At 37.9% G+C, this 15526-nt stretch overlaps 1 protein-coding gene across 1 annotated transcript in view; it reads right to left on the reverse strand.

Annotated features, from left to right (window-relative positions):
• The window catches only part of ARF6 (auxin response factor 6), a 143178-nt gene that overhangs the window by 30362 nt on the left and 97290 nt on the right, over positions 1 to 15526 (reverse strand). The window contains exon 11 of the mRNA XM_089377851.1: positions 7363 to 7510. Coding sequence (XP_089233977.1) covers positions 7363 to 7510 — 148 coding nt within the window. The remainder of the gene's footprint in view (positions 1 to 7362; positions 7511 to 15526) is intronic.

Consider the following 15526-nt stretch of genomic DNA (forward strand, 5'->3'; position numbering starts at 1 on the left):
TGACTTCCTTCTACACATAAGTACTACTTATGCTTCTAATGAGGTTACCAAGATGACTTCCATAGACTTCTGCTTCAGTTACCTTTCAAGCTTCTTTTGATATCATGAGCTCTTGCTTCCATCGTATGCCATGATGCCATCTCCTAAAATGATGCATCCTATCATGCTTCTAATGCTTACTACCATGATAGCTATATTTTACAAGAACTAAAAAGATCTAAGTGGAGAAGATTATCTCAATCATAGTAAAGATCTTTCACTTCTTCCTTCTTTGACATCTTCTTCTCAACATCCCACTTCTTCGATGATCTAGGCTTCTTCCCTTCCTCTTTTATTGCTGTCCTTCTTGAGTTTGGGACAATCTCTTTTGTAGTGCCCATATTCTTGACATCCATAGCATTGAACCTTCGCCATACTCTTCTTCCTTTTCTGAGGACCAAATTTTCCAAACTTTCCTTTTTTCTTAGTCATGGCAGCAAATGCTTGTGTTTGCTGATTTGATCCTACATGACATTTTGCATTCAGCCTTGTTTCTTCAATTTTGCACAACGACCACAGTTCATTGAATGGGGTAGCTTCCTTCTTTCCATAGATGCTTGATGTAAAGTTGCCCCATTCCTCTGGTGGTGCATTGAGTACTATAGTGGTTCATTTCCTTATCAGACATTATTTCTCCCAACTCTTGGAGTTCGTCTCTAATTTCTGACACCCTCATAAAATATGAGGCTATTCCTTCCACTTTTGATATCTTCAACTTGTAGAGTCCTTGTCTTAATGAGATTACTTCTCCTACAGTATTTACAGAGAATAATTCCACAAGTTTGTCATATATTTCTTTTGATGTTTCCAACTTTGATACATATGGAATGAGGGGATCTTTGATGGATTCTATGAGAAGAATCCTTTGTGCCTTTACTTCTCCTCTCAAGTACTTTGCAAGAGCTTGAGCTTCTTCCTTTGTAGGTTTAGTGATTGAGCCCTTAACATGTTCTGCAACTTCATTTTCTTTGAGGATCAAATTTGTCCACTTCTTCCATGCAAGAAAGTTTGATGCCCCAACCAACTTGTTGCTTTCCTTGCAAAAGAACATTTTAATAGATTCAGATGTGACATAAATCTTACTTGTGAAGATACTCATTGATGGCAATATCTTCAATTTGTTGCATTCTTGAATTTGATGATGATGATAATGATAGAAGATGTCTTCCTTTAAAAGTGATCCTTCCAAGAGAGGGAGATCACCTTGATTCCTTGGTGATGATGACAATGCCTTCTCCTTGCATGAGTAGACTCCAATATGCTTCAATTTGTAGTTTGTCTTTATTTGAGTAGAGGTAGCATCTTTTAAGGTCTCCTTTGACGCGATGATTATGCGAGGTTCCCAGGAATGTTTAGAGTGTAGAATCCTTCTTTGAGTGAACTAGGGTTTTGAGTTCTTTGATGACTTCTTTCAAGATAATGATGTAATCCTTGTCCTTCTAGAGCCTTTGAGACGAGTGTTCTTTCTTGATGATTGCTGATCTTGATGATCTTTTAGCACTATGGTCCTTGAGTGTCCCTCTTTAGGCTGCCCTTTCTTGACGTAGTCACCTTAGCTTTGATTCCATGTTGAGAAATCTAGGGGCAGCTAATGTTATATGATTTCTCGAACTTTGATAATTGCTTGTGATAGATTTTTACTTAACTTGATAAGCTTCTTCTTTCACTTGATTATTATTAGAGTTCTTTATCATCAAACAACTATCAAACAGCAAAATCAATGAGACAATAGGACACAAAATGTAGGCGATCAGCGAAGGCCAAAACCTCTCCAACTTGAGAGGAAAACCCACCAAAATTATTTCCCTTCTTATAGACCTTCAATTGACAAGACCATTGACCAAGACCTTCCAAGACCAAGTCAAACCTTGCTTCTAGCAACTTCTGCAAATAGCAACTTCTTCTGCAACTTCGACTTGCCCAACAACTTCTTTTGCTCCTTCGATTTCCCCAACAAATTCTTCAGCAACTTTAACCTAACTTCATTCCTGCAATTCAGTTTTACTGCAGCCGCATGAACACTAATTCCTTCGCACGTGTGGAGAGCAGTAGTAGCCCAAAAACAATCTCAAAACTTGACTTCTTCTTTCTTCGTCCTCTTCATTTTCACACTACTTCTTTTCCTTGTGATCAAGCTTGTGTGAGAGAAGTGTTTGTTCCAAATGAGATCGAAGTCTTCTTTATATAGGCTTCTCGATGGGTCGAATTGCTCGTTTAGGCTGACCTGTCTCTTCATGTAGGTCGACTTGATCTTTGTGCCATGACGAGGTCTTGAAGGGTCTTTTGACTCAATAAATTTTCTTTTACAATATGTAACATGCCGAAATGGGTCTTCAATACATGACAATGACTCGATGTCGTTATGACAAACCTAGAAGCACTCAATGGGTGCTTGACCTATAAAATAAATTTTCTTGAGCATGAAACCCATGCATCAAGGCTCGCAATAATATTTTTTTTTCTTTTTTATTAAATACATAAAATCAGGATTACATGTCATTATGAACACTGAACCTAGTTACATATTTCAACATATCCATCTGCACATTCGATAAAACACCTCTCCATCCTTCCCTATATTGACCTCTTCTTTCCTTTTGTCCCTCTTTTGTCCTCTAGATTCCTTTCTTCCCTAGCTTGGAATCTGGTTTTTTTTTATAATAATCCCTTACTCAAAACCTTCCTTTTGTTCATTTTCACTATTATTGTCTCTATTTTCATCTCTATTTTACTTATCGCACACTATCTCTCTTATACATCTCCTTGGAAGTTTGGTGATTAGCAATATAGGGAATTAGATGATCCCTAACATATTCTATAATGATGCTCCTTGCCAAGATGTCATCTTCCTGAAATTTGTATTTTCCTGTTTGGTCAAATGATTCAGTAACTTTTCCTATAACAATCCCCAAGACCTTGTGCCTTGCAAGCACTAGGTCAATCCTAGTCTTCCATGCCTTGTAATTTGTAGCTCCTTCAATCTTGTTTTCGGCCTTCATGAAGGAATTCATGATGAAGATGGCAGATCAAAATGTAGAATCCCAAAACTTTTCGACTTGCCCAACAACTTCTTTTGCAACTTCAATCTGCCCAACAGCTTCTTCAGCAACTTTAACCTAACTTCATTTCTGCAATTCAGTTTTACTGCAGTAGCATGAACACTAATTCCTTCGCACGTGCGGAGAGAATTAGTAGCCCAAAAACAATCTCAAAACTTGACTTCTTCCTTCGTCCTCTTCATTTTCACACTTCTTCTTTTCCTTGTGATCAAACTTGTGTGAAAGAACTGTGTTCCAAATGAGATCAAAGTCTTTTTTATATAGGCTTCTCAATGGGTCGAATTGCTCGTTTAAGCCGACTTGTCTCTTCATGTAGGCTGACTTGATCTTTGTGCCATGACGAGGTCTTGAAGGGTCTTTTGACTCAATAAATTTTTTTTTACAATATGTAACATGCCGAAATGGGTCTTCAATACATGACAATGACTCTATGTCTTTATGACACCTAGAAGCACTCAATGGGTGCTTGACCTCTAAAATAAATTCTCTTGAGCATGAAACCCATGCATCAAGACTCGCAATAATAAAAAAAATCACTTTTTATTAAATATATAAAATCATGATTACATGTCATTATGAAGACCGAACCTAGTTACATATTTAACCATATCCATCAGCGCATTCGATCAAACACCTCTCCAGCCTTCCCTATATTGACCTCTTCTTTTCTTTTGTCCCTCTTTTGTCCTCTAGATTCCTTTCTTTCCTGACTTGGAATCTAGTTTTTTTATAATAATCCCCGACTCAAAACCTTCCTTTTGTTCGTTTTCACTATTATTGTCTCCCTTTTCATCCCTATTTTACTCATCGCACACTATCGCTCTTATACATCTCCTTGGAAGTTTCGTGATTAGCAATATAGGGAATTAGATGATCCCTAACATATCCTATAATGATGCTCCTTGCCAAGCTGTCATCTGAAATTTGTCTTTTCCTGTTTGGTCAATAACTTTTCCTATAACAATCCCCAAGACCTTGTGCCTTGCAAGCACTAGGTCAATCCTAGCCTTCCATGCCCTGTAATTTATAGCTCCTTCAGGCTTGTTTTCAGCCTTCATGATGAAGATGGCAGATCAAAATGTAGAATCCCAAAACTTTTCAACGTGCTCTCAATGCTCTTCAAGGTGATCTCACAGCTGTTTTCCTTCACCAAAGCTCTAATACCATGTTTAGTTTTAAATGCAATCAAGACTAGTACAATTTTTCAAATTGATAACTACTTATAATGATATAATCAATATTATTTTAGTATTCCAATGATTAAGCAATTATGAATGAAGATTTTCAACCATTCACTTTCATCAATAGAGCACTAGAGATCACAGTACACAGTGAAACAAGAAACCAGAGACACTAATATTTAGGCTAGCAGCTAGGGCAAAACCCACAAAGGAAAAACCCAACCAATCTTCCCTTATGAGAGAGATTCAGTTTATCAAAAGTACATCAGAATATTCCAACAAGATTCCAATTTTCCTGAACTCAATATTGCCAAGTCAAACCAGTCAACAGAGAGAGAAGATAGTCAAATTTGGTCAAAGTCAAGTCTGCAAACTGAGGGATGAATTTTTGCCTAAGTTAGCTCAGATCAGAGGGTCGCAATTCAGTCAAAGCCACAATCAATAAACCCTCAGTCAAAGTCTCAGTGGTCAATAAGCCCAAAACAGAGATGTAATGCCGTAAAACAAAGTCAACAAATCCTTGCAATATTCAGCCTCCAAAACAGTCAAAGAACTCAGTCAAACAGAAGCAATCTCTCCAAGACAATGTTGGTCAAACAAGAAATTAGAAGGTTGGTTAACGTCGAACACATTCTCCTTAACTTCTTCACAGTCATATTAGTACCAAGTTGACAATTAGTTTTTTTATCTCAATGATTTATTTGTGCTTGCATCCCACAAGCAATATTTGATACCTGCATGAAAATATATAAACCCCTAATGGGGTACTTTTGGTTTATTAAGATTTGCTTTTGGGTAACTTCTTATTTTTAACCAATCCATATTTTGAAAACTTGTGATATTTTGGATACCCTTTACAGAGAAGGGCATGGACATCAATTTTGGTGCCAATTAGAGAACATGAGCTTTTCTACTTATTGCTTTTCCAAAGAACAATCATATTTTTTAGTGTATATTTTGTGGAGGACAAAATGTCCACAAATTTGGGCAATGAGTACTAAACATGCACCTTTATGCTTTTCACTGCCTAAAAAAGGCAGGTGCTTGACATCCTCTTTCTGGAAGTAAAGATGGGTTTTAGTTTTCAAAGTCTTTTGAGCACTCTTGTGTTTCAGATGCAACATGTGCATTTTCATCACCCTATTCTAACTGTAAGTCCAGATTGGGTGCACCTTGAATGTGGATATGTTTCATCATCCTAGAACCTAGGGACGAGTACATCAATTGCCTAATAGGATTATGGAAGATGAGTAGTTGGTTAGCACATTACATCTATCCTTGACTAATGAGTAAAAGCAAACACTTTTTATGTTAGAAAGAGGGAGCTTCATTCAGACTCCATTTGGATGTGTTATTTAGATATTTGAATTTTATATCATTCCCATGCTTTTCCTTTTTGTCTTATCTTCTCTGTAGGGTGCTTTCTTCATTCTCTAGATGTTTTCTCAAGCAAAGCTTCATTTTCCTGCATTCTCCTTCCTTCTCATTTTCTCTTGAAAAGCAAACACTTTTTATGTTGGAAAGAGGGATTTGGATGTGTTAATCAAATATTCCATTTTTCTATCACTCTCATGCTTTTCCTTTTTGTCCTATCTTTTCCGAGTGGGGTGTTTTCGTCCATTTTTGGATGCTTTCTCAAGCAAAGCTTCATTTTCCTGCATCTCCTCCCTTCTCATCTTCTCATGCCTACAAGTGTGTAGGCAAGGGAGATAATGCTAAAAGCCTTCATCTTTCCATGTTCTTGCATACATTTTATTCACCTGAGATTTAGAGGCTTGAGCAAGCAACTTATACTATTGCATTGGATGAGATTACTGCATGCACGAGAATATTTCTAGTTTAGCGGTGTTTGAGTCTTGGCATAATTACTTCTAAAACCCCTTCATCCTTGAGTGTTCATTTGAGTCCAACTTGCTCGGAAGTTTGTTTTTTCTACAGCTCTCAGCAATAAAGAACCGAACAGCATCTTCTGGCAGAAATTATAAGCATATCTGCGTGAGAAATCCATTTTTGTATGGCTCTTGTTTAAATCTTTACTTCTCAAAAGCATAGTTTTCTATTTCAATCACTCCAATAACCAACTGCAAGGCTCTAGTCGCTTCAAAAACATAGCTGTGTATTAATCATATATTTTTTCAAGCGTCATGGAAGATTTGTTAACGGAATGCTCTATTTCAGCAATAAAATATTGCTTTCGAGCATTTTCCACACCTTTTAAGCCATTCCAGTTCAATCTTCTGTAACTTTAGTTGTTGAAACAATCAGAAACTATAGCAAATTTATGAACCTTCCAACTTGTTTTAACACAACCATAAATTAAAAATTTATGGCTCACTGATTTGACAATTTAATTGCAGATTTCTCATCTTATCAATGCAAAGCAGCAAGCATTTTTGCAACTTTGAGGGCAAATATACCCTCAAAAGTTTGTCATTGAAACCTTTAATCACCTAGGGATACTCAACTGTAGTTGGTAAAGCAGAGGCATAGGATTTGAGTGAAATGACTTTGGCTCTTATCCTAGAGTTATCTGGACTCCATTTTTGTCTTTTCAAGGAAGGAATCTCCGGATGATAAAATTTATATTTCTAGATATATTATTTGTAATGCAATCTGACACAAAAATCCAACAAGAAGGTGTAATCCGTATCCTGGACTATGCAACATACTCAAGCTCCTTGAAACATATGTTATCATTATGTTAAAATCTCTACCTCCATTTGACCAAATTTATCTTTCAACAGATAAATCATTTGGACACTTGCTTTTAAAAAAATAGACCTGAACATATACTACAGTACAAGTAGTCTGACAAACCCATGAAAAACCAAAGTGCTGTTTAAAAAAAAATAAGATTTCCAACAGCGAAAATTCAATAAGGTAATTTTAACTGAACATTACAAAGAACCAAAAACATTCAGAAACACAATACTCTAAATATAATTTGAATTGCCACAATTTAAGAAAATAATATAATGACTACTTGTATGTAAATAATATTATCAAATCGCTGACTATATATTGAACAACGAGATATGAAAAGGAAGCACATCAAAAGTTAACTGAGATGATGAATAATTTACCATGAAGTGATGATATTCCCTGCGGCCAAGGACGTTTCAGTCTCAGAGGGTAGGGTGACGAATACATTGGAAATGTCGTCAATGGTTCAATCTCCCAGAGCGATACACGTGGTTGTCTTTCACCAGCAGTCGACTCGTCCCAACCAACCTAAACTTGCATAAAATGTCCAACGTTAACAACCCTTGCAAAGTTGGTTCAATCCCCCATAGTGATATGCTATTTTAAAAGTATTATTGAATTAACATGTCCATTGCAACAATACATACAATAAACCATAAATAATCTTTTTTCTTTCCATCATTTCCAAAATATTTAATTGTTTGTCATAAAACAACAAGAAATCCCAAAGTTTGAATCAGGACTTGGAGTTGAACTTCATTTGGTGCTCTACATCACTTTACATGGCCTCCTATTCCAGCCAAGTGTTGTTTGAACCTGTAAATACGTCCTCCATCAATAGATTTCTGGCAATGTCTGCAGATCATTTTGTCGTCAATCATATCAAAATGAGCCCATGCAGTATCCTTGGCTTTTGGAGGCATGGTGGCTACTACTCAGCCCAAACTCTCTGCTGTTCCACTACTCCAGCAAAAACTCAACACTCTCCAAGCTCACAATGAAGCTCATAAAAACTTCAAATGAGTTGCGCGATGCAAATGAGAGGGGAGAGATCCTTTTAAAGGCTTGGAGGTGCTGTTTTTGGAGCGAAACAGCCCCTAGTTTCTCTCAAAACCACTTGGAGAACCGTGAGGAGCCTTCCGTGAGGTCCACAGCCGGCCTGGCAACAAACCGGTCGGTTCCGTCATAAACGGCCAGTTAGGCCCAAAAACTAGGGGTCCACTCAGAAAACCTGTTTTCCAAACTGGTTCAATGGCCGAGGCTAATGAACCGGTCAGTTTGATAGGTTTATGGTCTGAACCAGTCGGTTTTGAATAATATGCTTCAGAAACATGACAAAGATAGCCAGCACAAATAATGGTTTGCAACTTTGCACTGGATTACGACGAAAGTCTTCCCAGAAACAACTACAAGTCTATGAATGGGAAAGAGCTGACTGCACATAGATATGTCTAAAGATGGTTGAGACTCATAGTAAAGAAAAAATTAAAGAAGATTCTGCCAAACTGAATTTCTAAAATTACATGAAAAAATATAAACTCGATCAAAGTTATCATCAATGCTACTGCAGGCAAATTGACCAGGAAAGACCTTGAGAGTTAAAGGCCTCCCAACATAATCAGCAAAAGGCAACAACGTGGGAATGAATTTGGCAAAATCATCATGGAGGTTGTTCAAAATGGGAGCACAGTCATAAATTCAAGCATTCAATGAGAGCATGGCATGGCAAAAGATCAACAATTACATGTGACCTAAGTTGCACAAAATGTGGAAACAACTGCAAGTCTCTAAAACGGGGAGCATAAATATTTTCCAAACACTAAATGTGGTATTTAAAAATACAAAAATATTAATATTTTTATAAAATAGAAAATCTCTTTCAAATATCACATAATCTATGAACTAAATATTTGTCAATTGGCTTTATCTTGTTGGTTGGGTGGAACGATTATTATCCTCCCCATCCAGGTTCAAAGACCCGCTAGTGACATGATAAGCTTTGATGCCTCTAACATTATTGTTGTAATGGCTTCAAGTCGAAGGAAAACACTCTTGACTAAACTGTGGGCTGGCCTGGTACCAACAACCACACTCTTGCCTCCAGGCTTAAGAGGGAGGTCAATTTCTTTCCTTGGTTAATTAATAATAATAATAAATGCATATCATATATGAACATTAATGTATACACAGACCATCAAACATCAAAAAATAATAGTTTTTGGCCATCATTCCCACTCAACAGCTCATTGCTAGTAGATCTACTCAGGTGACTTGAATTTATTGTCTATAAATATCTTCTTTGATGATCATATTCATTTCTTGGTTGGTTAACAATGATGGCTAGGGACATTCAAATTTGAATGGAGGAAGTTTGTCCATTGAGCTGCCCACAAATTGTAATAGGTGCATTAACTCAGGATTGAATTCAAAGATTTATTGATTCAACCATCGATATAGATGACTATCCCTTCCTAGCATATTGTTCCTCAAAAGTCATTACCTTAATCTTTCCCACTAGATCTACCTAGGTGACTTGAATGCATTGTCTATACATATCTTCCATGACAATCCTATTCAATTCTTGGTTGGTCAGCAATGATGGACAGGGACATTCAAATTTGAATATGTAATATCCCCTTTTAAATTACTTTGTAATTCTCCCAGACTTTGTAAAATCTAATTACACTCAACGAGAAAAATTTGGAGAAACCACATTTTTATTTAAACCCACACAAGAAATAAATGAAAAGACAATAATGGTAATTTACAGATGAGATTCGACAACAAAACTCCAACCAATTTTTATTAATAAATTCTAGGGAAATTTACACAAATTATACATGGAACCTATTAGCAAAATTTGGTTGGTTCCCCCTTAAATCAACTCAGCCTCCTCCAAGAGAAAACTCTGGCACCTACGAATTCATCCTTTTGATTGCAATTTGGCCCTCTTGCAATTCAAACCTCCTCCTAGGAAATATTTCGGCCTCCAACAAATAAATTGATCCTCCTTGAAGATATGTGTACCACTGTAATTGGACCCTTCTTCCAGACTTTGATATTTTATCCTGCTTTTCTGATGTGCACCAGTGAAGAACCTGACGTAGTTCTCCCTCCTGGCTAGCTAAAGTGAATGTTTCACCACTGAAACTAATCTCCACCAGCTAGGGTGTATACTTCCAACACCAAAATTGGGATCTCTACACGGGTTTCCTGTCACACAATAAGCTACTAGAGCTCCAATTTCAATTCAGAATATTCCAATTATGTCTTGAATGAACTCTCTTCTTTTTATAATTTTACCTATTCAAATACCATGGGTCAAACACTGTTAGCTTTTGTAGCATTGCACAGGTGTTCTAGTCTTGATTTGTGTCTAAGAGACTAAGGAACACGAGATCTCCAAAACCCACAAAAAGTTTCGCAAGATAAGCTTGTGAAACACTGAAATTAAATTAATTGATCAATAATTAAAAATGCCTGAGTCTAACATAGGAAAATTAATTGAGGATGATCGAGAATGTTCTAAACCTCACATGGATCGAGTCTAAGATGATCTTAGCCATTGATGAAGATCTAATCATGGTCGTTGCAGGTCCAACGAGAGATTATAAGAGCAGATCGATGGGATGAGAAGAGACACAAGGGAGCAAATTATCCTAGGGGTTAGTCATGCATATTGCTACCTTCAAACTCCATCAAATATTGACAACGAAGCATAAAATTCATTTGTAGTTGTGAAGATGATGCCTCTAGTATTAGCGGAGCTACATTCAGTCTCCTTGAACAGCAAAATAATCAAATCTAAGTAATTCTAGACTCAAATTTTTCCAATAACCAAGCACTAGTCTAGAAATCCTTCGTGATCATCTTCTCATTAACAAATATCTTCTTAATCACCTCCTCTCTCTTTTTCCTCGTCCCTCAAGTCTAAGGGACCCTTGGTGATCACCTTCTCATTAACAAATATCTTTTTAATCACCTTCTCTCTCTTTTTCCTCGTCCCTCAAGTCTAAGGGACCCTCTCTAGGGCTTGGTGCGATATTCTAGGCAGGAGGAATTTTGGGATTCCCTCCGGACAAGACTCTTCCTTGGTCTCTCCTCTAGGCATCCACATGTTTTGACCGAATTCAGACAACGAACTCTCAATTTATTTGATGTCCTAGCAATCACATCAAGTGGGAACCCTGGAAGTTGCCCTTCAACTTAGGGATTTCTTGAAGGTTTGTGCTTTAGTTGCATGTCATTCAAAACCTTTTCTCTTGACTATCTTGACATTGGATGAATGTTTATCTCATCAAATACCTCAACCCTAAGTCTCACATGGTAATTTATTTCAAGAGGTTTCTTGTGGAAAGCCATCCTTGCTTCTCCCAAAGCTCACACCTCAATTGAGCCTTTAGATTGAATGAGCCATCCTTGCCTCACTTTGAACCCTAGTGTAGACATACTAATCACAAGTGAGTGACACTGGGACTCCTCCCTTTGGTGAAAATCTGAGAAGAGGAGGGGACATAGGTTGTGGTGACAATGGGCCTTTGTCCCAAATTGTTGTTGTGCCCTCTAGCTTTAGACTATTTACTAGGCCTACTAGTTTGCGCAGCAACAGGGCTAATGATGGGCTTGGGAACTACAAGCAAAACTTCTTCATCTTCATTTGCATCTTCCCCTAAAGTGGCATCATCAATCTGATTATGTGCTCGTTTACGGGAATCAATCTCAAACAAAGAATTGTTCTCTACAAGAACCAATTCAAAATGTCAATTCATTTTTTGTAGCTCATCTCGTTGAAGCTATAATTAGATCTGGAAAAACTCGATCTTGTAAATATATTTTAATATCAACAAAAGTGGCTTTGTTGAATAGTAGGGTGTATTGGAGTATTTTGTAACTCTAGTACTTCCTCAATTGTGGCCATTTTCTCAAGCTCAACAAATGGTAAAGTAATAAGGTAAAAAATCAACATGTATTCTTAACAATCTAGGCATTGTAAACCACAACACTTGGACATCAAAGCTTCACAAACACACACACACACACATTGATTCCCTTATTCATTGATTTTTCCAAGTACTTGGTATGATCTAGCAACCTATGAGTCAAATTAACAAAGTGATTCTCTAATATGTATTGGTTGGAAACATACATGGCAATCGATAATTTATAATTGTTCTGTGGACTATGTTGCACAAAACGCTGAAACATTTCGAAGTTTCAAAAATAGGTACGTTTAAAAATGACACCTTTCAAAAAGGGAAACATCGGTAGAAATGTCAAATATATAATTTTTATAAATAAGTGAATAACACATTATCTTGCAAGAAAAAAACCAATAAGACCCATAGATGACAATTTGGAAGGGAAACCATGTCTATGTTATTAACTCTCATATATGATAGTACGACACCCGCTTTCGGTCGATTTTTGGCGTTTTGGGTACTGGTATGCCAAGAAAAACTGAGTTCAGTGACGTTTCATGCAACATAGTCTTTCGGTAATGTTTGTCATTCCTTGGCAAACAATGTTAAGGGGATAAACCAAGTCCAAGCCTCATTGCTCTCATGTACAACAGTCTTCAACACACACACATTCCATGTGTGTGTATTGCGATTAGAGATTTTCTGTCATGCATATATGAGCAGTGAACTACAATTTGATGTCATGCCTTTTGTGAATTTATGTCAGTAATTGATTGATTGGGGTAACACCAGTGGGTGACCCCGTAAGATATTTTTTCTCCTAGATTTGTCTTCAGTCAGCAGCCCCTGACAGCCACCAGTGTAGCTGATATTGTGTCAATTGATCTTCAATCCCTGAGCCAATCATATGTTCCCTCGCCCATCTGTCAAGAGCGTATGTTTGAAGGTGGGCCATCCAATCCTACAGGTATGTCTTTCATTGTGAAACTAGGTGCTTATGCTTATTTTTCCTTGGCCACACTTGGGTATGGATTATTGGTGACTTGGAAGGAGGAAGGGTTTTGACTATATTCTTGTTCCCTCGCCTTAAATGGGGGTTAATCCTCAACCTTAGTCCTATGGGATCTCCCATATTGGCTTATAGCTTTAGGATGGGCACTACATGGTAAACCCAAATTTTGTTAGCACAGTTTCGTTTCCCTGTTTCATATTCTTCACTCCCCTCCGCACATTACATGCCCCATTTCATCATCTTCCCTCCTTAGGTCCACAAGGCTCGCTTACACCCCCTCCCCTTGTCAACATGTCTTGGTCTGTACTAGAACTTTGCCCCAGAGGTTGATGCAGCGACAAAAAAAAAAGAAGATAAAAGCATATCATGGCCACATACAAAAGGAAATAATACCACAAAATGCAAAATATAGCAAGGACAATATATTAATGCGTGGGAAAAAGCCAAGCATGAGCTCTACCCCTGATCATTATGGCCATCACCCTAGTTCCTAGGGCCCCTATGAGCGTCCCCCCGAATCAACAAGGAACCCATGCCTGTCCCAACCCCTGGTGGTTGATGAACTACCCCAACCATAACGGGGTAATCACTGCTTATATCATACACAACATGCTACCATTCCCTGCAGCCTCAAGCAGTATGATAAAGTATTATCAAGAAAAGACAAAATGCAAATGGAGAAGGGTGGAAAAACAAATGTTGAAGAAACTCATGTACCACGATTTCTCCCTCCTACATCCATACACCCAAATATGTAGACATCCCTCATCATTACCACCCTTGAACCCGTGGCATTTGGCCTTGAAACCCTTGTGTCACAATCCACCTCATCATCATCCACATAACCCCTATCATTTGAAGGATGTACATTGGACATGCCTTTTCCCTTCAAGGGTTGTCAACACCTAATAGGGTTGTCTATTAGCTACTCCTACCTAGGGAGGTAACACCATTACATGCTCAAAACCCCACATTTGGAAAGGAAACCCAATGGTGAGGAGATGTATTGGATCTTATACAGGATTGGTAGTTGGTTTCATTATGGACTAGGCAACTTAATTGGGGCTCAGAGCCCACCAAACGATCATATTGACACTTGTAGGGGATATTGGAAAATCAAGGGTTTTGTAGATTATTGTTGACTTTCCTTACATGATAATTACTTGTGATGTTGACCTTTTATTACTTATTCTTCTTTATTCATCAAGCAATTACCAAAAACAATGAAGATCATAACGAGCCAAAGTACACAAGATATAGGCTCAAAGCCAGGGCAAAACCCGTCCAAGGGGAGAATCTAGGAAGAAATCTTCTCTTCTTCTAGAATCGTTTTACAATGAATCTTTCAAGACCCAAAGATCAAAAGCCCAGTATCCTCCCAAGCACCATTTCAGCCCACGAGCACCATCATCTTCAAGGCAGCTTCGTAACTTCGACCCTATAGCTTCACATCTAGAATTTCAGCCCTACACCTTCACATCAAAATTTTGGCCCAGCAATTTCAATTTCCTGTAACTGACAGCTACACAAAAACCCTAGCAATTTCGCTTCTGTGGATAGATAGAGAGAGAGAGATTAACCCAAAAGACTTCAACGACTTCTTCTTTTCTTTGTCCTCCTTGTTCTTTATCCTTCTTCGCTATTGCAAATCGAATTGAGATGAGTGAGTGCTTCAAATGGGTAGATCTCCTTCTATTTATAGCCTTCTTGAGGGGTCGAATAGCCCTTCTTTAGGTCGACTTCATCTTGCTTGGGCCAACTTCGTTACAAAGTGTCCAAATGGGACTATAATACATGACATAAAATCTTCTTTGTTCTAGAAAGACCTCGAGGCACAAACTACATGTTTTTGACCTAGACTCGAGCATGAATCCCATGCTTTGCATAAAATAAAATAAAAATATTTTTCTTCTTTTACAAAATATATAATGTCATGTTTACAAAGGGTCATTAGGAAGACCAAACCTAGTTACAACTTCCAAGGGGGATGCGTAGAGAGCAATGGGTTTCCATTGTGTGACAGAGCATTCTCTCATGCCATGGGCAGCCTCAACAGCTTGTTCATTAACCCACATTATCCACAAGATGATGCACTTGGACCAATGTTGCCCCCAGCTGACTTAGTAGTGTACACATGGTTTGGCAACTCATGCAAGGCCCCAGCTGACTTAGTAGTGTACACATGGTTTAGCAATCAGCAAGCTTATCATTCATCAGGATACCCACGAGACTAGTACTTGTGTCCCAGAGCCACTTTGATATGATTTACATAGAGTTTAAGGGGCCACCCCCTTGTCCATCATTCATGGATCCCTCTCTCTCATCATGGCACCTTGTGGACTCAACGAGGTCCTCCAACGACCCTTCTACATCACGATTTCATCATTTCGGCTCACTTATCGATGTCTTCCTCATCACTTTAGTAGCTACTTGGTGGGCATGTCACCACGATTTGTATTTTGCATATGGTTTTATAATTGTCAAGTGATAGTTAGGGTAAATTGAATTATTAGACAGATATAAATAGAGACTACTCGCATTGTGAGAGATCATCATCAGCATCATCACTTGGCTCTCTCGTATAAAATAATTTCACACTTTTTTTCTTAAACA

This window comes from Pinus tabuliformis, chromosome J (genome assembly GCF_031772625.1).
Source record: "Pinus tabuliformis cultivar Carrire ecotype Pingquan chromosome J, CPIR1, whole genome shotgun sequence".
Taxonomy (NCBI): domain Eukaryota; kingdom Viridiplantae; phylum Streptophyta; class Pinopsida; order Pinales; family Pinaceae; genus Pinus; species Pinus tabuliformis.